At 46.9% G+C, this 24,204-nt stretch overlaps 1 protein-coding gene across 1 annotated transcript; it reads right to left on the minus strand.

Moving 5' to 3' along the window:
* Positions 1-1,677: 1,677 nt before the first annotated feature.
* LOC107516828 (acyl-coenzyme A synthetase ACSM4, mitochondrial-like) lies at positions 1,678-23,787 on the minus strand. Its single transcript, XM_016156970.2, has 14 exons — positions 23,489-23,787; positions 18,625-18,876; positions 16,601-16,811; positions 13,508-13,715; positions 10,667-10,810; positions 9,798-9,954; positions 7,901-7,980; positions 6,360-6,483; positions 5,649-5,729; positions 5,408-5,509; positions 4,838-4,965; positions 4,645-4,744; positions 3,227-3,346; positions 1,678-2,073 (listed from the first exon to the last, which is right to left on the minus strand). The coding sequence occupies exons 1-14, from the start codon at positions 23,489-23,491 to the stop codon at positions 1,987-1,989; spliced, it is 1,797 nt and encodes a 598-aa protein (XP_016012456.2). The 5' UTR covers positions 23,492-23,787; the 3' UTR covers positions 1,678-1,986.
* Positions 23,788-24,204: the final 417 nt, after the last annotated feature.

Genomic DNA, 24,204 nt, shown 5'->3' on the forward strand with positions numbered 1-24,204 from the left:
GAGTAGGAAGTGCCAAGCCACGCGTACTCTCCTTGAAGAACTGCAAAAAGAAATTAAATAGAATTTGCCGTCCTTGTCCTAACACGTGTTTCTGACCGGGAGAGGAACCCCTTCTATCGGTCCTTGGCCTGAGATTTTGTCTGAGAAGCCGGCAAACTCTCAATCCTAGTCTGGAGGCTTCTGCATTCCTGTGAAATAAGAATATCTTTCAACCCTAGTGCTCACGCTCACAAACGGTGATCGGTCCCTTAACTTGAGGGTTTTTTCAAGGGGGTCTCCAGGGCAAAACTGAGAAAAGCCGAAAGAGCAAAGAGGGTTGCAAAATACCATGCCCAGATTGAGAATCTTAAGGGGCTGGGCAATGAGCTTTTGGGGCTGAGTTTATTCTCAAATTTTAAGACGTTTTGGACTGCTATAGATGTGAAGTCTTCCTGCTCCAATGGCTATATTTGTTTAATGGCTAATGCACATGGGAATATATTTTCGTCCTCCCAGCTAGAGGTCCTGCTTGGAAAATCAGTCAGGAAGGGTTCAGACGGGGCAGAGGGAAGATGGTTCCCTGCTAATTCCCGTGAGACTGGGCTTTCTTACATAGCTTCCCCCCGTTTAGAAGGTTTACTCTTATTAGCTGGAAGTGATCTTGGACAGGACAAGAGCATTGTGAGTGTCATTCGGGGGAACACGGCGGAGAGTATCTGGGTGCCTTTATCGGACGTGCTCCAAGACAAAGAGGACTTTTTGTTTCCATAGTTTGGGACTCTGGGAGTAAAACTGGCCATGTGCTTACAGAACACACGACTCTGCAGAAGCAGGTTCCTTTTGCTTTCTGAAAGCTGCTACTCTACAGAAAGATTTGGGTTTAGTAGTTTGTTTTAACGCGCTTTCGTATTTATCCGTGTTTGGTAAGACCTGAGTGTGAGGAGCTGTTCTCCCCCAGCTGTAAGTACTGTAATCTGTCGGACTCTGTTTTCATTCATTGAATGATTTGTTTTGAGGTTTACCAACCGTTTATGTTCACCGAGATTTGAGCATGTTATTTGCAGATCACGAGATTCCAGGGGCGGAATTCAGTACTCTTTGTTGTTGTTAATTTTTACTTAAAAAGTTGTGTCAGTTTAAAAAAGTGCACTTCAGCGTTCTGCTTCAAAACTCGCTTCTCTTCATGGAAAGAGGTGTTATGCATGGTATTTATAAACATATTTCTCTAAGGTTAAACATAACTTCCAAATGTCATCTATACTTGTATTTAGCTTTTGCTATGGCCAGATGTTGAGCTTCTTTTTCGTAGTTCCTGATATTTTTCAGAAGAATCAAAATAAATTCGTTCCTTAAAGACTGGTGTCGGTACTTTTTTCTGCCTCTTGGTAATACAATCTGTTGCTTTATAGTAAATATATGTATCATAAAAGATGTTTAATTGTCAAGTGATGTATCAAAGTCATTGCATTGTCCTAAAAAGTAAATGCACGAAAAATTGAACTGCTCTCTCATAAGTCCTCTAAGGTGGCCCAAGCTTTAGATATTTTACAGTGAGTTTGCTTCAAAATGAGTTAAAGTACTTAATTAAATTCTCTTAATGTCTTCTGAGTTGTTTCTTATTTTAACATTACTGTTTTATCCCACCTTAATGAAGTAGTATTCTATAAAATGTTCAGCAAATTCTCTCTTGAACACTTCTCAGTTTCAATCTTTATTTTGAGTTCATCACACACAAGAGAAATTTCTTGTCCACTGCATTTCCAAAGTTCTTTGCCCCCTGCAATTTTAAACAGTAGAAGTCACAATCATTTCCTTTGTCGGTTTGGACATTGACCATTTTCTACCCAAATATTTTTAGGTTTCTGTTTACTTTTGGCTAAGTACAAAACACAAACTTAGTTTTCAATCAGGATACAGCTTAAGCCTTTGAAAGAGTCATTACCGAATTCTGAGAAAGCAAGGACTAAGAGTAACTGCAACTACTGCATGCCTCAGGTTCCCATCACGCTATGTTCTTCCCCATTCACGGTCCCTTAAGAGGTCGCGTTTGATCTTCCCAGTGGGTGTCTTTGGGAGTTGCTGAACAAATTCCACCTAGTTAACAAAAACATATTATGAGACAGTCAATTCTGTTTCGATTACCCCCGCTGTCATTACTACAGGAGAGAGCTTTCCTGAGACTGAGGCGTTGAGTTTCAGTGTGGGGGTTACCTTAGCCTAAGCTCATTGAAGTGCTTTGGACACCAGAGACTTCCGTTTCTAAAGGGACAGTGGCGTGTCATGATACTGGTTTTCAGTGCCCATTCCCCGGTATACTTTGCTAGAAGAAGAATCCATTGCTTCCCCCCACTTCAAACTAGACGTTCGCCCCTAATGTCCCCAGGGAAATAGCCACACCTAAATGCCCCAAGAAGGTGAATTCTTGGGTTTGGAGCTTTTCAGAGCTGGGTCCTGGAGGTTCTGTGAGAGATTTTTTGGAGGTGACTTTGAGTATACGTAATTCTCTTCTTATGCTTTGACTTGGTGGTAAGGTTCTCTGTTTCCTCAAGAGAAGACTTAACTGTATTTTAAAACATCCTCAACCCTTTTTGAAAATCAGCTGGTCACTGATTCAGAGAACTTAAGGGAGAAAATTTACCTAGTTCTTAGGCTGAAATGAACTATCTTTTAGCTGATGATGCCAATTGAAAAGGCATTCTTGTGTCCTCAACCAGCAGGAGTCCAGGGCTAGAAGGACATGCAGTGAGTGCCATTGGCGTCTTGACAAAGAGTTTCTCTTCAATCCTCCCCTGAAGTTCTCAAGAAAGAGCCCACAGTTTGCATGAATGATCAAGTGACCAGTTTGAAGACACTTGATAATTTGGTCACTTGATAATTACAGGCACGTGCTTGAAGGAATAAGGGTATTAAGGATTAGGAGAGCAATGGGAGATGAATCAGGAAATATCCTTTTACTACAAACAGTGGGCTATCATTTTTTTTTTTCACGGAATAGGACTGATTAGTCCTATAAGGATTCTTAGTTACTCAGTATTGCAGAGTTGATCAAAACTTGGAGTTTCTGAAGCACTGTAGAGTCCTGATATAACGTAGTTTAACGCAGAATTCTTAAAGCTAAACAAGTTGAAATAGATGTCTTCTGCTTACATAATAAGCTACCCTAAAGTCAAAAGCTAAACACATCTATATGCTCCCTAGCTTAGATCCTCTCGGTAACATACAAGTAACTTTTGGGCAAAATACTTACCTTTCTTGGATACTTGTAAGGTGCAGTGGATTTTTTCACATGAGCCTGAAGTTCCAGAATTAATTCCTCGGGGTTAGATGATTTAAAGGGCGCCGATAAGACAACAAAAGCTTTCACTACCTGCAGGAGAAAAGTCAATTCACATGGATGTTTGTTTTTCAGACACAGCAGGAGTTTGGAAGAAATGCTGAACCCGGGTACTTATTTCTTTACAGCAGCTAGAGTGGTGAAGGCAAATGCCACCGATCCCTCTGAACAAAGCTTGGGTCCAGCAATTGATATTTTGAGACCTAATTGCAGATCAGTGCCTTGGGCGAGTGAGGGGTACAGGTGGCCACTTCCTCCATCAAACCCAGACTCTTAGAAGCTTACAGTAAAGGTAGAAACAGAGGGTCTAGAGAGTGTTGGTTTGGAGCGGTTTGGGGACACTTAAGGGAGGGGTTGTATGCCCCGGGAGATGGAATCTCAGGATGGATCGTCTAAGTCTGAAAGATCTCTCTTGCCTGAGAGTTTTTGCTTCTCTTTGCCATTGTAGTTAAAACCCACCACTTAGATCATTACTGAGGTCAGTAAGTGAAGTTTTAAATAGTAATCATTCATACATTGATTCTAATAGGTGTTCACTTCCAATGATTGTCCGAAATCAATTATATGGAGAGAATGAGAATATAGTGGCAGGGGCAAAAATTTTGGAGGCTGGGATCGTTGCGTGTGGTAGTGGAACGGGAAGTATGTGTCGAGATCCAGAGCGTCACTGTTGTCTGTAGCTCTTTGCTAGTGCGGTATCGATTGCCCCCTTTTTAGGAACAGCACCACGATTTCACTGTGGGGAGAGCCTAACTTCTCTCTGGTGGGGTCACCAGTAATTCCTACCGCCTGTGACCGGCGTGGGCCCCAGGGCTGGCCAGTCGGCCTCCAGCAGACCATGCTGGTTAAGATGTGGTCCAAGATCAGCACATGCCCTTCTGGGAGGGGCCGAAAGCTGTTGGAATCTTGCCGTCTCTGGCCCTGGGGCCCGTCAGCTCTGCAGGTGCACAGTTGGCTCTTGCCAAGTAGGGAAAACGTGCCAACGTGGAGGTGACTCAAGGAACAACTGTGGCCAGAAGTGGAGAGAGACTTTTGCCGACTTCACGCGCACCCGTGGTCGGAGCGGCACTTAAAGTCGACAATTACGTGTGAGCCAATATTGTCATTTGTGTGTTAAACCTACATGAGTTTGGGTTGAATGTTTGTCCCTTGTGACCCCAAAGACCCGACCTCATCCACTCTGGGACACAATCCCTTTGTGGAGTCGATGGCCTCGTGCACATCTGGGCCGCACGTGTGCCTCACAGGAATCGCAGGACTCTTTAGAGTGGTCGAGGGGCCAGAACGTGAACACGCCAAGTCTCCACGTTCGTGGGGGGCATGGGCCGTACCTCTCCTCTGACGGGGTCTGGGCTGCTGACGACGGCCGTTTCGACGACCGCCGGGTGCTCCATGAGGGCGTTCTCCACCTCGAACGGCCCGATGCGGTACCTGGAAGCCGACAGTGGGCCTTGGGTCACGACGCCGCCTGAGGACCTCTACCCCCAGCCAAGGGTCCCCTCCCATAGGGACAGGCGTGCGGACCCGGAGGTTATGATGACGTCATCCGCTCGGCCGACAAACCAGAAATAGCCGTCGCTGTCCATCACGCCTCTGTCCCCGGTGAGATAAAAGTTCCCTCTCATCACGGCGGCAGTTTTCTCCGGATTGTCCTAGGGATCGAAGATGACGTGAGGGATTAATGGTCAGCATAGAAAGGGGGGATGTCACCCAGGAAGGGACTGGCACACTGCACATTCCATTTCTAAAATTAATTGTTAAAGAAGCGCGTTCCTGGGAGAAAATACAAAATGCCCGGGAGGATAATGAAAAGCAGGACCTATACGACCCCCTGTGCCTGGTGGCCTGTCCAGTCGTCCTCCCTGGGCACGACCTCTGCAATCGCTCTCGTGCGCATAGAAATTTGTTGTCACAAGGCTCAGAGACAGATGATCTTCTCACCCCTTTACTGTTGATGACCTAGGTGAGACTTCGTGACCTGTCCAAGGGCACTTAGCCACACATGGTGGATGTGAGATTTGGAGCCGAGCCTGCGTGACTCCCTGCACTCCCTTTTCTGTGAGAGTGTGAATAGCGCGTTTTCTATTCCCATACCTCGTATTTAGAGAAGAGGTAGAAGGGCCTTGTGGACGTTAGTCTGACGGCAATGTCTCCCTCTTTGCCAGGTGGCAAGATGTGGCCATTTTCATCTATAATCTAGAATGAGAGAAACGAGCTCGGTTCTTAAAGTTTTCTTTTCACAAAATAAACGTGTGTCGGGAAGGGTTGTATCATGAAGAGCAGAAAAGCCCCAAATACTGTGTCTTCTTCATTGAGACAATCGGACGTAACCGACCTGGACGTCCTGGGGTGGTACTGGCTTCCCCATCGAACCTGGCTTAATCTTGTCTCCTCTGCCACTGACACAAATGACTCCCTATTGGAAAGATATGTTCTCTATGAATGTGTAAAAATCATTTTCAATCGCTATGTATATCGTGACAGTGAAACTTGGGACTCAGTTATGACCCATTTCCCCAGTCTGCAAGCTCATACTCTAAAATCTATTATTTTAGACCAGTGGTTCTCACACTTGAGGGTTTCTCAGAATCACCTGGAGCATTGTTAAACCCACATGCTGGGCCAAACCCCGGAATTTCTCCTTCGGTAGGCTTCGGGCTGGTGCGGAGGAGTGGGGGTTCTGAGATTTGGTATTTCTACCAAATGCCCACATGCTGCCGATACTGCTAGTTCCAAGACTACGCTTTGAAACCCACCCATTAAGAACAGCCTGGAGTGAGTGGCTTACAGGGGCCTCTCAACCACAACACCTCTGAAATGTCTCCCGTGTGGGAGGCGGACAGGAAGACTGTTAGGAATGACCATCATTCCCCTACGGCCACAATTCACGGTGACTCAGAGTTTGGGTAAGTGCTGGCCAGGTGAGGTGCCCTGGGACGCTCCCTACAGCTTCAGAACCCAACAAGGACAGTCCCGGAGCTCGGCCGACAGTGCAGGGTGGAAGGGCTGCCGGCCTGATCAGCTTCAACGCTGCCGTGAAACCCACCGTCTCCGTCTGTCCGTAGCCCTCGTGCAGGTCCAGCCCTGTTTGCATCTTCCACTGTTCCAGCACCTCGGAGTTCATGGGCTCCCCTGACGTCGTGCAGTGCTGCAGCTTCTTGAATTTGTACCTGGAGAGACAGTTGCATGGGGTTTTTGTGGGGAGAAGTCTGAGAAGATAATCAAGGTGCCCCGGCATCAAGTGAAGAGTCACAGGAGCCGGGTCTCAGGTTTCTCCAGGGAGTATCTGTCAAGCACCCCCCGTCTTGTCAGCCGTTGCTCTAGGCATGGGGAGCGTGTTAGTGTTGAAAGCACGTGTCCTGACCACGCTGACATTTCAGCAGAGTATAAAACAGGAGAGAGGTAGGGGAAAGGCCGGTGACGAAATGAGCACTTCCGCGAGCCAAGTGATATCACAGCGGCATTCGCCGAGCACTGAGGGTGTCGTGAGGGTCTCTGGGGCGTTCTACAGTCCTCGCAGCCCCTATTTCACAGATGAGGAGTCTGAGGCTCGGGGAAGTTAATGCACTTGCCCAGGGCCTCGCAGATGGCCCGGGGCCGAGTTGAGCTGCTCGCGCTCTGCACCCACCGCCCAGCAGGTGTCCCAGCACTGGTGATGCTGCGTTCCCACCGCAGCCCTTCCAGGTGGCTCTCCTTCCTCTCTCATGGTGGGACTTAAGGGGGACTTTCGGGGTCACCTGAGTGTCTGAGGTCCCACTGTCAGCAAGGAGCAGGGCCCCACCCGTTCGACTGTGAAACTTGAGCTTTTAACCACTGGCTTTCCTCCTCGGCCACCCCAGGAATGGGGCAAGAGAGTCTGCGACAGCCCGACTCTGGCACCGTGAGGTCCTAAATGGCGGGAGGGCATGGTGGGACAGGAGGCGTGCCCACTCAAGTGACCCTTGAATGGCACTTAAATTACTCCTGAAATGTGAGCAAGGCGCTCATGCTGGAGGGCCACCAAGGAGCTGCACTAACGAGGCTGAGGGAAGGTTCGCGTCCACTGTACCGCGTCTCTTGAGCTTCTGTCCTCCTGGCGGGGACCGGGGGTCAGCCCGCACTACCTCAGTGTTTCCCTCTTCCTTTGCCTCTCCTCATGGATCAAATTCCTGTTACTCAAATAAATATGCACTGCAACTCCACTGGATGTTCAGGTGACTTGACCAAATTGAATATAATCCTCAAGTCGTAAGACTTCATTAGATCCTCTTCAAAGCAATATAAATGTAGTCGTGGTGGGATTTTGGGGAGAGGGCCTCGATGTTCTGAGACAGTGCGCTCAAATCGTTTTGTTTCCCCTAGAGGTTCTCCCTGTTGCTCACAAACTTGGGGGCAATTGCCACCCCCAAGAGACTTTTGGTAACATCCAGAGACTATCTCGCCCCTCACGATGGGGGAGAGAAAGGTTCTATTGGCACCTAGTAGAAACAGGCCAGGGTGGGATGCTGGCCGACATCCCACGATGCACAGGACCAAGCACACAGCAGAATTGTCTGGCCCCATTTTTGCTTGTCTTTGTCATTCAGAGGGAGGGTTTCGCCCACGTACCTCTTGAGGTCTTTCTGCACGAGCATCCGGTACACAGTGGGAACGCTGCACAGGGTCGTGATGGGGTAAGTGCTAAGCGTCTGGATGATGGAGAAAGACACGGATGTCAGATGCGGTTAATCACAGGCCACGGCGAGAGCCGACGTGCGCGACCCTCACTGTCTCTTCTTCGCATGTGCGCCTCTCAGAGGTACAAGACAGCAAATATTTATTACTTGTTGCCAGTGACTGTACGTCCATTGGGAATTTTCAGTTATTGGGAAGAATAAGTGTATGTTACAGTCATAGACATGCACAGTCAAATTCAACAGAAAGTGAATTTAGAATGTGAGAACAACTCTAGAGTATGACCCTGTTTATTGTGCCCTGGGGCGCCAGATTCCCTTTCGTGCTGGAGTTTTAAGTCCTGACTGCTGGGTAGTTAGAACCAGCTCTGCACCTGTAAGAGAGCTCACCACGGCCTTTCCAACGCCGTATCTGTAAAAGAAATCTGTCCTTCAGAGGGAACTGATGACGTGCATCCGAAAGGCATTGTTCCAGGCCTTTTCTTAAGTGTTTGAGATTTACCAGGCTCATTACACTTCTAGTTCCTTAAAGTCGAAGGGGTCCGAGATCCGGAGAAATACTGATGTTTTACAGATCCTCCATCTGAGAGGTCCCACTGTGTCACATAATGAACTGACAAGTTGTGTTAAATTTAAGCATTTGAGAGAACACCCTCACGAGGTGTGTCTAGGCGTGTGGATCATCGTAGAGCAAGCGTGACTTTTGATCCTTACGTGCACATTGCAGTTGTGTGTGCTTCTGACTGTTCTTATTAAGTGTAGTGAGAGTCACTGAGAATAGAGTAAACTTGACATACACACGTTGTCTCTGTAAAGTAAGAATGTTCGTATTTTAATATTACAACTACGAAGATATAACCTATACCATTTTATTAAGATATCAATAATATTAATGATTACTATATTATTAATATTAACATATCTTAATATAATACTAAATGGGAAATATTGATGTGATAATGTGGATATAATATTGAGTAAGAATGTTAAAAGAAGGATGTATGTAAAATATTTTATTCAAGCATTATAAGGTATTTAATATTTTATGAAAAAGGATATTTTCATTTTGCAGATGTAAGTTTTGAAACTGCCAAGTCAACTTATCTACCGCAGGGCAACTAGTAACCAGTTGTACAGATTCCAGTTCTTATGTTACCCTACGCTCCTGTTCACACCACAAGCCATCTCGTCATACCGGTTAGCACAATCACAGGGTGTGGATAGCTTTTCCCCACACACAGGTGTGCTGTGCATTTGATAATGTGCACCTCTGTGAACTTCGCTGATTGTTGATGATTGAAAGATAATTACCCAAAGCACATTTTTCTAAATACTAAAGAAAAACGATCCCTCCGTCTAGCTATCTGTGGCAGAGAAGGAGAGACATGCCTGGTTTCGAGAAGAGTACTGGGTTCTGAGAATTAATGGTGAGAAGCTTAGGGTCGGGGGAGAGGGGAAGGCACTGCGGTGTGAGAAAGGGACCCCGCGTTCGGTCCCCCAACGAGGTTCGCATCTGTCAGTCATTGTCTTCGTTTCACTAATCAGAAACCATAGCTTTGTCTAGACTTGAGACTTGTAATTTGTTTTTTAGAAACTTAAATGGCCACAGAGTTCGTGACATTAGCAAATCATGGTCAAGAGGACGTCACGCTGGGGTATGGCGGTTGTTCCGTCTCCACTCTGACAAATAGCCTGGAAAACCAAGTGCCCAGAGCTTGGCCTCTTGAAAAGGAGTGATTTCTGTAAGGCCAAGAAGCCGTGTAGTGTAAGAAGTCATTGGTCTGTGGTTTCAGGGAGACGAGTTAGAGATGCGGGTAGACATCACAACTTACGTCTAGGAAGATGTCAGTGTCAAACCGGCTCATCTGATGCACAAAGACACAGGCTCCATAAAGCCAGGGAGTAAAGAAAGCGCAGATGGCGGCCTTGATCCAGCCAGTGTCGGACGTGCTCCATATGACATCTGAGGACTTCAGGTCTAGCCAGTACCTAAATGATACGGATAAGCAACAAGACAGACAAAAATAAAACAGGAAATGAAACAAGCTGGTATTTTTGAGGATCGGCCTGGAATCCAAATGGCTACGTGAGAGGGGGCAAAAAATGCCCCAAGACAGGATGAGGGGTTCTTCCTTCCATTTTTGCTTAAGGACTTTTTCTAATTCCTAGTTAGTCAGGGAGTGGAGTGAGAGGCTGGGTTTGGCACAATTTCCTGAATTTGTTCATTGATGCAACAAATATTTTTAGAGCGAATGTTATATGCTAGCCATGGTGAGCAAACAGACCCGAACTCTGCTCTTATTTTCGGGAGCTAGATGGTGAAGAAGCACACACAAAAAATGAGGAAATGCACAAATCAGTGTCATGATTTCAAATAGCACTACGTGCTGTGAGGACAATTAAAAATTAGTGATGCGATGGTTTTCAGATGTCTGTGAGGGCCTTTCTGGGTGGGTGAGGCTCCCAGGCGGTGAGGACAAGGAGTCAGACGTACCCTTATGGGGATCAAATCAAGTTCTTGCTGCATCAGTCAGCGAGACGGTGCCGTCTACTGAGCTGGGGTTGGGCAGGGGCGTCAGAGCTCTGTTCTGTAGATGTCACATTGGCGACACCCAAGAGCCATCCGCGTAGAGGCATGGATTAGGCCCACATGGCGGCAGCTTATGGAGGCGGTTAGCAAAAACAGGGCTCCTCTCCCTACCTTCCAGTGATGGTACACCCAATGCCGAGGCTGCTGTGCGAGTGCAAGGCCATCTTGGGAAAGCCCGTGGTCCCGCTGGTGAAATAAATGGCCGTTGGTTCTTGACTTGCGGTCTCCACACAGCTGTGCTCTTCCGAGGCGGCTCTGTAAAAGAGGACCCCTGAGGTGGTGACTGCAGGTGGCGGACTAGTTTCACTCTGATATTCCTCCCTTAGCTCTGCCACGTCCGCCCTCTTCATACTAGAAGGTCATCAACAGAACAGAACCTACTCCGGAGCCTGCTTGAGAGGCATTTTCCACGAGCTCCTAAAAGGACTGGCAGGTCATTGCTAACATTGAAGGACTCGTCTGCCTGCCTGCCTGCCTGCCTGCCTGTCTGTCTCTTTACACTCCATCTCTCTATCATCCAAATAGACACAATCTCTGTCAAAAACAAATGGATGTGTATTTTATTTAATCTATGAGTTTTTAAAAGTTAGTATTGACTTTTTATAAATGCTGATCGAAATCTCAGCAGCTTTTTATGATTTACAGAAAGGTCTTTTGGCATTTGAATCAAACTTTGGAATACTTCTCATTCAGTATCTTCGCTATCACGGACAGACACAGTCGCTTTCCCTGTATACTTCTGGGGGTGGGGGTAGGGGGTTGGAGGTGGGAAAGGGAGGGAAAGAGAAGCAAGGGGGGTTTTTTACCAGGAGAGGAAAAGGGAAACATCAGTCTGGTACGTGTTTTGACCCTTTCTCCATCCTGTTATGAGCATTCTGGCATGTGTTCATGGACTTCTATCTTTGGGAGGCAGAGGGAGGGTGAGAAGCCTTAAAATGATCTCCTTGAATAGAGACAGACTCTAACAATATGACATGAGCCCTCATTCTTGCTGCGTGTGCTTTTCTGAAAGACTGGCCAACAGTTGGTAACGACAGTTCTGCTCTCCTCAGTGTTGAGAGGGGCACTCCATGGCGTTTTCGGGGTTATGACACTCCCAAGCTGATTGTTTCAAGTGGGGATTCCCTGTATCATGAAAAATACTCGGCGCTCCCCAACAACATTTTAAATTTTATTTTGAAATTCACATTGAGTTCAAGATTTCCCTGTTAATTTTGTGGTACATTTAATGTTTCTGGGGGACTTAGCAGAATGTGACAGTTGTTTATGACAGTGGGGCTCTGAAGTGCGGGTGTTTATTGCCCAGGGGCTATGCAAGACAACTTGGATGAGGAAGAAAATAGAACTTCAAATTCCATGTATGCTATTATTCATCCTTCAAAACGCCGATTTCTTATATTTGTGTAATGGACAAAAGTACATGTATATAATTAACAAGTAAATAGGTGTGTATCTGAGGAGTGTGTTAACAAATATTTTACCGATGGAGGAGCTTATTCAAATCACCTGAGAATCACAGCACTGCTGATGACTGTATTAACTTAGGAATAATCATGACAATAATGATAATTACTGTAACATATATGGAGCGATTCCTCTGCCAGGCATTTTACTAAACAAGTCACATTTCATTCTACTCCAACTATACTATGCTTACCCCCAATTTAAGGAGAAGTCACAGAGTTTCAGAGATGTTACTCGACCTACCCAAAGTGATGCAGTTTATCACAGGTGGGATTCACATGATAATTGGGAGAGAATTTGGGCATTGTTTGATAGAATTAGGTTTACTTTAATTAGTAGGATACAATTTCATGCCAAGGAAAAAAACTGCTCTATTATTCAATAGGGTTTTCATTTCCCCATTCTATACACTTCTCTAGAAGAATTTTTTTTAAGACAGAAGCTATTTAACAGCTCTTTAAAAGAAAAACTATCCATTAACATTTTACTCCTCTTTTTTTATAGTGCGGGAAGTACTTTCTCACATATCAGCTTATTTTATCATTAAAGAACACTTGAATAGGTGCTGTATAAAGATCCCCAGTTTACATAGAAGGTAACTGAGGGTGACGGACCTGTTTTGTTCGTTCATTCATTCAATAAATATTTCTTAAACACCAGCTGTATGGTAGCAACTGGGGATGGAGTGAGCGGCTACACAAACCGTGCCTCTGCCTTCCTGGAGGCTACCTGTTGGCAAACTTTTTCGGAAAAAGGCCAGATGGTAAATATTGGGCACTTTATGGGCCTTATGGTCTCTGTTGCATGTACTCAACTCTGCTCTTATAAAAGGAAAGCAGTCATCGACAGCATGTAAACAAAGGGGTATGGCTGCGATTCAATAAATCTTTATATACAAAAGCAGAGGCCTAGCCAGAGTTGGCCCATGGACCAAAATTTGCCAGTGACAGGTACGGGAGAGAAAGAGACGGTGAATGACTGATCGTGACGTTCAGTTAGCGTCAGGAACTGTGAAGAAAACAACAGGCGACAGAGTAGCTTGAAATTCTACTCTACACAGGGTGGACAGGGACTGCCTCGCTGACGATGAAACATCCCAGCTGAAATCTCACAGGAAGCACCCAACTGGGAAGGGGACCGGGAAAGAGCGTGCCAGGCAGAAGGAACGGCAGGTGCACAGGCCCTGAGGGAAGGCGTGCCGAGGGACAAAAAAAGTGTGGCCAAAGGGTCAAGGCAGGGAGGGCGGTGGGAGGTGGCCTCCACGAGCATGGCGAGGCCCAAGCCATGCAGGACACTCATCGCAGGCCAGGCGGGAAGCGGGCAGTGGGGGCGGGGCCGCGTTCCTCCTGCCGTGGGGTGATTCCTTTCTGGGAAGGAGACCGGGTCACCCTATGCTATTGCCGAGTCCTTGGAGGCAAGGCGACTCTGAGATGTAGCTGTGAGTGGTACTGCTGCTGGTACCGCAGAGGACGATGGGGAGATACTCACTGAAGTAACTCCTGCAAGCTGAGCCACCCCTGCCGGCTGTGTGGAGACACCTGGAGTTTGGCCTTCAAGTGGGGACACTCGGACGCGATGGCCTCCACGGCTGGGATCACCTCCTCGCTGGCCACGACGCACTTGGCCTTGGATGCTTGCAGCCGGTAGAGCATGTCTTTTGCCGTCAGCTGGGTTGTTCCCGGTATGAAGACAAGCCCTGTGGGAGAGAGGGGCCCCCAAGCTGAGTGGACCTCGGGACCCTGCGCATTGGCTTTGAGCCCTGGTGGCCCGGGGCTGCGGAATCTGGCCTTCAGTGCCCTGTGCTGGCCTCCAGGGACCTGCCATTGACCCCTGATCACGGGGAAAGCCTTAGAACTCTGGCCTCCGAGTCTGAAACGGCCCTGGGTGTAACCCTGACCTTGCAACTTGGAGCTTCGTGACCTTCATCCTGTTGCTTCCTCTCTCTCTCTCTCCCTTCCTTTCCTTATCTGTAAAGTGGGGATAATTAATAATAGTAAGCGTCTGGCACACAGTAGACATTGGAATGGCGGGATATAACTAGGTAACATTTTGTCGAATAATTAAATCATTATTATATAATGCAAATAACACTTTACACGTTATAACACATTTTCAGAAACACATTTGAAGCAATGGTCTCCGATAGGAGTTTTTCAAGATACTTTGAAGGGATGAGAGAAGAAATTGAAAACAAAAACGTAGTATGGAGATGTTTTCATCTCATTTTTGCATATATTTTATAGCATGCATACTCTATCAGTGCAGAACAAGATAAATAACCGTAACCAGATGGGAGGAATGTGTCTCAGATATTTTCATCAATAGCCAGTGCAGCCGGAAAAGCCTAGAGTCTGCTGATACAAGGGACGTGTCGGTCTGTGCCGTCATCGCCATTCGATGGCATGTGAGCCTGGGTCACGGCTGGTGAGTGGCAGAGCCGGCCCTCGAGCCCGGGTCTCCCCATGGTCTGGCATCCTAGAGGGTGCCCCCTATGTTTGGGCGATGCTTAGTTTATCCCACCTCCTTACTGCGTTCTAAACGCTGGCTTGATTCTGTAACACTAGTTCCTTGTGAGAAGAACGGATAAGGGAGAATTAGAGGAAAGGCAGAGGCACGGTAGTTTCTGCTTGCTAAAGCGAATGAATGGAAGAAAGCGTAGTGTATGTACAGTGTTATTCCAAAGAGCGACTACCATTTATTGAGCACTTCTTACGTGCCTGGTGTCTCGCTTAAGATTATTCCCAGTGTAGAGATGACTGCCCGTCCCTGTGTCGAAAGTCAGCAAGTGCATAACCAGCATTCAAAGACACACATCTGAGACGCCTGAGATCTGTGCCACAAATCAAGCTAGCTATTTCTTGGTGAGGTCCCTGGAGTCAGCTAAACAGGGAGATGTAGAGTTGGAGTCCTAGGAAGGAGACTTTTATGTATCCAATGTGTCTTAAGAGCGCTTACATGTCATCCCGTCTTGAAGAAAAGTATAAGTAAGTGATGACAAGGATGTTAACTAGAGGCCTTAGTTAGAAGACCTCAGATACTTCTTGCAATCCAGAAATGTAAGATTAATTGATTATTTCACAGGCCATTGTTCTTTTGGGCTCAGTCATAGGACTCTTGGTGTATTGAAACCATGAATGTATCAATGGGTAGATATCTATCTTGCGATATATTTGAGCAGGACGTTCTCTTCTAGCAGATGTTAGACTGCTCGTACTTTATGGCGTAGTACAAGCCTCTCAGGATTTGCTCAGAATAGTCAATAAGTCTGAGTTAGTAACATAATCCCCAGCTGTTTCATGAGCGTCTATTAGTTCATTAAAGATATTTGACCATTCGACCTGTGGTTCATTTTCAATCTCTGCATTTCACACATTACATAAATCATGTTACCTAATATCAAATACATTTTTATCACAAATAAGCCACCTTACATCTTCTAATGCAAACTTGGTATCACATTTGCAAGTTCCTTTTTATAGTGAATGCAAAATACATTTTATATATTACTGTTTTGTATTAATATTGGCAACAAGACCGTTTTTCAACGCCTTTATGAAATCCTTCTAATTAATCTTCTAATGCTATCCCATCACTAAGGCATTGTAAATTTCAATTAGCAATAAACACACCTCCACCAGACTTTAGACAAAGCTCAGTCTGAGAATATTTAATCATCTCTATAAAGCTTTCAATTTTTCTATTATCAGTCATGTTGCAACTAGCATTTTGTGTTCTCCACAGTGGTATAGGGAATCCTTTGATATTCTTATTTATGTTTCATTGAGTTATACATATCATGTCATGGCAAACTTTTCCTGTAAAGGGACAGACAGTAAATATTTTCGGCCTTGTGGGCCGTACCATCTCTGTCTCAGTCAGCAGTTCTGATGCAGAGCAAAAAGAAGCCACAGACAACACGAAACTGAGTGACCATGGCTGTAGGCCATTAAAATCTTGAAGTTTTACTATGAAAACAGAGAGCCACACCATCAGCCATGGTTTTTGCTGGCTTCTGTCATAGACGGGGAGAGAACTTCGTAGAACTTTTATTTGGGGTAAATTAAAAATTGCTACTTTGGGAGTAAAAGGTGTTGTTGAATAACATTCACCTTTCTGTCTGGAAATAGGCAGAAATGTTCCAAGTGGGATTGCCAGACATATTCAGGAAAGTCCTTGCATTCTAAAATGCTTTGTTTCATTTATTTATTAATTAATCGATAGATTGATTTTTATCGTTTCCTTTTTTATTTCAGGGAGAATCCAAATGCTCTGAGTGAAGTAAATTATAGGATCCTCTGGATGGCTACATCGTAATCCAGCACTCCCTATTGCATAGCTTTCTAGCTCTGTGACTTTGGGTGAGCTTCTTAACCTCTCTGAGCCTCCGTTGCCTCTCTTGCAAAATGGGCATCACAACAACACCTGCATTTTGAGGTAGGCGTTATTGACCATCATGATCGTTCTTCATGTTAACTCTTATTTTGCTGTCCCGCGTAAGCCTGGCTTCAGTGAGAACGAACAAGTCAGCTATCAGTCTCTAGGTCTCTGAATGGTCCAGCAAAGTTGCACAGTGGCACTGACCTGCTCGCATACAAGCCACGTTGACGAGCCACCACTCTGGGATTCGGGGCAGAACGACGGCCACGCGGTCACCCCTCTCTAGGCCGCAGGACTTGGTGAGGACATTGGCCGCCTTGCGGGACAAGGAGCCCAGTTCTCCGAAGCTCCACTTCACCTCGTCCCCTTTGCCATTCACCCACCACAGCGCTGGGTTGGCCGGTCTCTCTCCTGTCTGGTTACGGGCACAAGGGGAAGAGAGGAGAAGGCTTAGATGACTGGTCACCAAGTACATGGGACTTCTACTGGTATTTCCCGTCAGCATCCATGCCTGTGGATTGCGGTGAGAGCACCCCGGTGTGTCTCTGAGGGAATGGCCCCTCTTCTGCAGAATACAGCCATGGTGAGACAACCCTTGGGGTGCTCACCCTTCCCTGACCAGCAGGTGGGCATGGGACCCAATCGGGGCCAGTTAGAGCTTCTCTCCCAGACACTCCAAGCTTCCAGCCCCATTTTTTGAGTTCTCGCATATCCCTCTAATCAATTTTTTTCTCACTTAAGTTACATTGTGTTCCATCCACATAACCCTAGTGGGTGTGCCACAGTTGCTAAAGCATGACATTTCTCTATGCCCAGAAGACTGGGGTGGGTTTCACAGGAAATGAAGAGCAAGGTGGTGGACCATGCAGGTGGTGACAAAGCCAGGCCGACTGATAGATGTGATTCTACACGGTGAGTCATCTGGTCTGCAAAACCTTTCTTTCATGTGTCCCCGCCGGGCAAACATGACTACCCATTCCTTCCCCGACATGGAATTCTCATGTTCCTGTCCCTACCTGGAAAATACTTCCAAGCCCGCCTTCCATCTCACCCTCTGTGAGGGCTTCTTAGCCAACGCTTCTCCCGCTGGCTTCTCTGAGCTCCCGCGACACTGTGCTCACGGAGCCGGTGACGCCGGGCCACCGTCCTGCGTTACGGAAACGTCCCCACCTACAGACGAGAGCGCCATAAGGTCAGCAGGGCCTGGTTCAGGTGCCTCCGGCCTTGGCGACTTTGGAGAAGGAGCTTAACTCCTGCGAGATTAAGTTGCTTGCCTTCAGTCCCCAGGGTGGTGCTGGGGATTTGACGGAGCAACATAGGGCAGCATTTCTTATCTTTAGTCTTTTGACCATCACTATTCTGCCAGATCTCTCTCCACCTGTGCTATCCTTCTCTGTATTTTTCTTTACATCAGCTCACTTGTGCACATTTACTTAAGAAGGAAAATGTGGCTAATCAGCACCATAACTGAAAATCAGTACCGCTTGCCCAAAAGAGTTTACTGGAAAATAAGCATATTGCAAACAAAATTCGCCCTTACTTTTCATGTAGAGATCATCAGCATCTAGCTGCTCCCTCTGTTCTAAAGGGAGTTTCGCAAGTGTCAGGAGGTATTGGCACAGAAGGGGCTTAAAGAAAGACTTTCCTCTCTGACAGGAAGGATTGATTCAACGTCACTTCATACTGCGTATATGCGGAAGCCCAGGTCTTGCAGTGCGTTTCGTAAGTGCTGAGAGGTAAAGTGTTTAGCTCAGTGCCTGAAATGGCGTGGGGGTCAGTGGGCAGAAGCCTTGACCCCAGGCTATCCTGCAGACACTGTGTTAGGCTCATGGCTTTATTCTTCTCAACTTCTGAGTCTCTCCTAAATGCTCCCACGATGACTGCTCATAAAACCAGAGCACAGATGACTCACTGTTCCTTGGATGAGCCTGTGAGCAGCCCAGGCAAATGAGCAGAGAGCCAGAGCTGCAGTGCAGCACTAGAGAAACATGAAGGAAAAGAAGCGTGACTCTCAGTGGCCATGGTGAAGGGACACAGGAGGCTCCAGACGAAGTCAGGAAAGCGTAGCTGAGGCCCAAGACTGTCCCAGGAGAGAGAGGGGAGAGCAAGAAGAAAACACACTAAGGATCCAAGAGGGTGAAAGAATCGAATCGAAAGTCCTGAGCGGACGGCTGAGCAAAGAAACGGAAGGGGCATCGAGCCTCTCTCGGGAGCCCGTCATCGTCTACCTTCTCCTTCTGGGACCACTGGTCCAGCACGTCCCCAGCAAAGTTAAAGTTCTCGGGTAGAGGCCTCTTACAGAGATTTATGGCTTCGAAGTCAGCAAGAGTCAGAGGCGCACATAGCCCACTGACTATGTGAAAGAACCGGCCAGCTGGCCTGGTGAGCCAGATGGATCTGAACACCTGGTAGCAGGAGACAATCTTCATGATTCCCAAAGGGGCCTGTCGTCGCATACAGGTGTGGAAGTAGCACACGGCCTGTGGGGAGAGGTGGGTGGAGAGTGTTAGTGTGTCCCTGATGCTCTGTGGAAGGAGTGGAAAGTGGGCTTGCTTTCGGCCGTGAGACCCCGGGAAGTTGGGGATCCCCTTGAGGACACCCCACCCTTCTTCAGATCTGCAGCAGCCAGCCACAGAGCAGTCTCCCCGCCACTGGTATCCCCCTCTCCATTCGGGCTCTGACCTGATTCGCCTGAAAAGTTGAAAGCCCCGCCACTAAGGAATTATGGAGCTCCTGTCTTCAGACTCTACCTTCTCCCGCACCAAACAACAGACAGTGTTTGCTGCCTGGATTGACATTCAAGGGCCCCTTGTCTCCACCTTGTCCTCTGTTCTAACTGTATTTGCAAATTCCTCAACTTCTAGTAAAAGCAGCCCATTCACTTTTCATGAATGACCATTTCCACCACAAATAATTAATGTCACCTCCCTTGATTCTGGCTACCCCGCCTGCCTCTCCCGTCCAGCACTCTTTTACACTGGTTGGAACCCTTGTTTATATAGGTCCTGGCTCAGCCAGTTCTTTGCCTTTGGACTTTGAGAAAACTATTTATTCCACCTGCACCTCAATTATCAGGTCCATAAAAGTAGGGGAGAATAATAGCTTTGTCCAAGGCTTATTGTGAGGATTTAATAAGATAATGTATGTGAAATGCCTAGTATGTAAAAAGTATCTCCACGGCGTTAACTAGTGGTATTGTTAAGATTATTTTCATCAGTATAGTTACGCTATGGTTTCATGAAACTCTGACAGGACGAATCAGGAGACCTGGGCTTAATCACAGCTCTTTGAAAACCAGCGGGGAGACATAATACAATCACTTTCTTTTCCTGGACAGCCATCGGTAATCTAACATTTTCTTTTTCTACTTCTGTGATTATTTCTTCCTTTGAATTTCCATAACATGCATCTATACTACTGGGTGACCGTTGCGCATTTGTATTATTAATGACCCTTTTGATGACATGCAACCTGTCTCTCTCCCCTCCCGAGACGGTGTGGGTTGGGGCGATGTTCTGCATCATTAGTACTTCCCATGATGCAGTGCTTCCTCAATCACGCAAACCAATGTTTACTGAGTTCTTCTGTCGACCAGGCACCTTACGCTCCCGGTATCATCGACATTGCGACAAGTCTGTGAGGCTGGTGCTGGATTCATCTGCATTTTAAGGGTGGGGAAACTGAGACCCGTGTGGCTTAAGTAACGTGCCCAAGGTCATACATCTCATGATGGCAGAGGCAAGGCTCGACCCTGCGTGGTCTGACTTCAGAGCTTGTGAGCTCAGCCACCCCGCTTTTCAGATGCTTTGAGCCACCTTCTGCAGAAAAGGCTCCTTGTTGATGGTGAACTTGCTCACCCCGTGCCCTGCAGCTGCTATGCCCAGAGTGGAAAATCTGCAGGCACAAAGGGTGCCTGAGTCTTCTGTGTGGTGAGAAAAATAAGCGAGAGAACAGAGGCCACAGGGTACGGCGCCCACGCTCTGTTGTTCCAGGGCCTCTCTGCTTCTCAGAGTGATGTCTGGAGGATGGTGCAATGCAAGTGACTGAGACTCAGAAAAGGCTGTTACGGCAGCTCTTCTGCTTTGCCTTTCTGGGCGGTTTTTTGGAAGTGAGTTGGAGGCATCATGGGTACAGAAGGGGTGTGGGAGGTGGCAGAAAAGTGAGGGGCCGTGCTCATGATCTAGCATACTCCAAAAAGCGAGACGCCGTCCTGACCATGCACGCTCACAGGCACATGCACAGACGCGTGCTCACGCACACATACCACACATCCTCACATGCCTCTTGTGACCTTTGCCAAGCTGCTTCACACCTCAGGTGTCGTTCACCTGGCACTCAGAGTAACGATGAACCTTTGTGCATTGGCTGGTCGTGGGCTGTAAGTGGGAACTTGGACCCTGTGCCAGGTGTGAGCCAGGATTCAGCAAGGGCCACACGGTACAAATCGAACGTCAGTACTCTGTATGGCAGGGCCCTTTAGCTGCTCGACGTCCGAGCAAGCTAGACAGGCCGTGGGATTGGAGCCGCCACCATCTTGGTGGCTCGTCTCACCTCTGCCTCTGTTAACACCGAGTCCCTGTGCTCCAGGCTCTTGGGGCTGCACTGAACCCCCATCGTTCTGACGCATTCCTGCCCTCACTTCCATCACATGATCTTTCTAGGTCCCGGCTCAATGACGAATTGTAAAGGGTCTCAAGAACCGGGACACTTAGAGAATCCTGCTGCTGGAGGACCACAGTGCAGAGAGCACAGCAGGTAGTTTGAAAGATAAATCTCCATCTTTTCTCAAAACGACCATTGTTTTCATGAATTGTTCTTATTTCCCATACCTCCATGGACAAACTTTCCATTTCTTAACAAATGATCAAATCAACATTCCAAAATATATGAAACTCAATTTCATAGACAGGTCTTATCTGAATATACGTCCAGCATTTTCAACAGGAGAATAGGTCTTAGAAACACAGTCATTGGTAACAACATACAAATCAAGATATCACAGAGTAGGATCTTTCGGGAAACTTAAAATGTTCCTGCCTGCAACTTTTCCTTCTGTCTCTGTCTTTGGCACGCATGGGTAAAATCACACGACTCTGAAGGGCTGTCAGCATCCCCTGACCCACTGCTCCCAATCCCGGGGTTCTCTGGGATGTACAAGCGATTCCAGGGTCAAATCTCAGGGATACGACGTTACCTTTGTAGAAATCTCTCTATCCCTGTGTTCAACAAAACATCCCAACCCTAGCCTTGAAGGAGGGCGATTTCTGAAGTCTCGGTGACCCCAGAACAGACGTGGACCCAAATCGTCACAGCGAAAGGAGGTTCGAGCATGTGGCGCTCGCCCCGTGTGAGATGTTTCTGCACACTGTCCCGCTTACCTCTCTCAACGTGTAGGGACCGAGGCCCCGAGAGGTGAGTCACTCACCAAAGGACTTTCATTCACCTAGCAAGCAGCGCATCTTCCAGCCCTCCAAAGGCAATGCGAGGAAACGCTGTCACAGATTTTTGCCATGTTTCTACCAACCTTCGTAAAGGTCCCTTTTCCTGTCAAAAGGACACTTACCCAGCGTTGGGTCTGAAGTGACCGAGCTAGAGCAGGACAACTGGACTCTTCCTTCACTGCTGCTCTGCAGATTTATATACAGTTGACTAGTCACTTTCATGTTACTATATACATATATAGTTCTAAGCAGTCTACATGTGTTATCTTCTTTCATTCTCATATCAATCCTATGAAGTAGAGACCATTATTTCTATGTTCAGGTGAGGAAACTGTAGCACAGTGTTGCAATCACTTTGCCAGAACCTCTTCACCTAATGATGAGTGGAACAAGGGTTTTGCTTCTACCCATCTGACTCTGCAGTCTCTGTTTTAAAAACACTGACAGCTGCCATTTGGAGCACTCTCCATATTTCCTAAACGCGAGGCATTTTCGAGTGTCTTCCAAACATTGTTTCAAAAGACTCCCGTCAGGAAATGCAAGTCCTTACAATACCGGATCTGAGATGATAGGAGAGGGCGTTGATGAAATTTTATTATTTGGTCAAAGACAAAGCACACTGGGATTTTGTCATGTCCTCAATTTCAGAGCCAAAGATTTTTATTTTTTTTTCTCCCAGAGAGGGTAGATTAGACCAGGTTAAGTAAACACAATCCGAGCCCCTCCCTCCTTGAAAGGACCTCAGCATCTCATATCTTTTCCTTTGGCAGAAAAAGCCAGGAATCAGACATGGAGGTGCATGGCAGGTAGGACAGAAGTAGAATACTGTCAGGAGGCTTGACCAGGACAAAGCTCAGCGGCTTCAAATCCTGTCCCTGCCCTTACATCCTTTGGGAGCTGGGACATGTTAGAAAATCTCTTCAGCATCATGTGTGAAGATAAAAAACATAACCTGCTGAATATGTCATTGCAGAAGTCCAAAGCCTGAGATTCACCTTTAATTCCTCCCTTGATTCATTTCCTCTACAGTAACCATGAGTAAGTCCTCTTAATGGGATCTCGCAAAAAGCCATCCCATGCATGAAGTACAGCGTAGGGAATGTCGTCAGTAATATTGTAATATGTATATATAGTGCCAGGTGGGTACTTAAGGCAGGGGGAGAATCTTTTTATAAATTATATAAATGTCCAACCACTAAGCTCTCTACCTGAAACAAATAGAAAACAATATTGAATGTTGACTATATCTGAAAAAAAAAAAAACCATCCCACCAACATCCGCCCTCCCATCGCCATTGCCATCACCCTTGTCCTAGCTGCCATCATTGCTTGCTTAGGCCATTTCCAAAGCCTCCTAACTTGCGGCCCCACATCTGCTCTCGCCCCCTGAAAATCCCCTCTCCGCTGGCGTGCCAGTGAGCTCTCCAAAACACAAATCTGTCTCCCTTCTGCATTCTTTCCTTCCCTGTACTATTTCATTTCAAAAGTGAGTAACCGAGGAAATTCGCTACTTAACTGGACCACATAGCATTGGGTCTGAGGTAACCCAGCCATGGAAGGACAATGGGACTCTTCCCTCCCTGCTGCTCTGCAGATTTAGACACACTTTACTAGTCACTTTCATGTTACCACATGTATTTTTTCTCCTTACCATAAAACGATGTTATTGATCCAGAAAGTCTCCCTCGCACAGACTCAACTCTGTATTGGCCAGAAAACAGTTTTCTTTCTTGTCTTTCATTGGTGATACTTATGCCATCGGAACTCGAAGATTCTGGTGTACAGGTGGGAGGATACTAATCCCCCAGGAGGAGGTTTGTTGCGTCCCTGGACACCTTGTGGTCAAAGGGATAGTACAGCTGGGAGGAGAGGGGGAAATGCAGCAGCAACCTCCTCTTCTCTGGCTTTAGATCTGAGCAATGGCTAAGCTCCAGCCTATCAGCGGAGTGTTCTCATCCACGAGGGTGGCATCGTGATTCGTTCTGTTCACTTGGCCTGGTGGTGAAGAGGAATTTCCCTCTTATTGGCCAATGTTTCTAATCAGCTCTTTTTTACTTCTGTAAACAGTCATGTTGCATTTTACAGGCTCAAAGCAAACGACCCGTAACACCAGTGGCCTGGAAATTCATCTCCCCTTCAGCCCTTCTCCCAACGTGCCTACAGAAGGTCTAAATAACAGATAAATATATTTTTCACTCCTCGAATATTTATCGTAGGGCTACCCTGTGCCGCGTATGATTTTAGATGCCATCCGACGTGAATTAGGCTAAAGGAGTCCCTGCCCTCTCAGACTGTATAATCTGAGGACATCCTATGAAATCGTTTTAGAGAATGGTCTTCTGAAGTGCTTTCAAGGGTCATTTGAAG

This window comes from Rousettus aegyptiacus, unplaced genomic scaffold (genome assembly GCF_014176215.1).
Source record: "Rousettus aegyptiacus isolate mRouAeg1 unplaced genomic scaffold, mRouAeg1.p scaffold_m13_p_8, whole genome shotgun sequence".
Taxonomy (NCBI): Eukaryota; Metazoa; Chordata; class Mammalia; order Chiroptera; family Pteropodidae; genus Rousettus; species Rousettus aegyptiacus.

What these genes read in the sequence shown, in the direction of transcription:
- LOC107516828 (XM_016156970.2), bottom strand. An exon ending in AGCTTGCAGGAGTTACTTCA is followed by an intron (nt 10,811 to 13,507) that starts GTGAGTATCTCC and finishes CCTCTTTTACAG; the next exon opens with AGCCGCCTCGGAAGAGCACA. An exon ending in ACCTCTTCTCTAAATACGAG is followed by an intron (nt 4,966 to 5,407) that starts GTATGGGAATAG and finishes TTCGATCCCTAG; the next exon opens with GACAATCCGGAGAAAACTGC.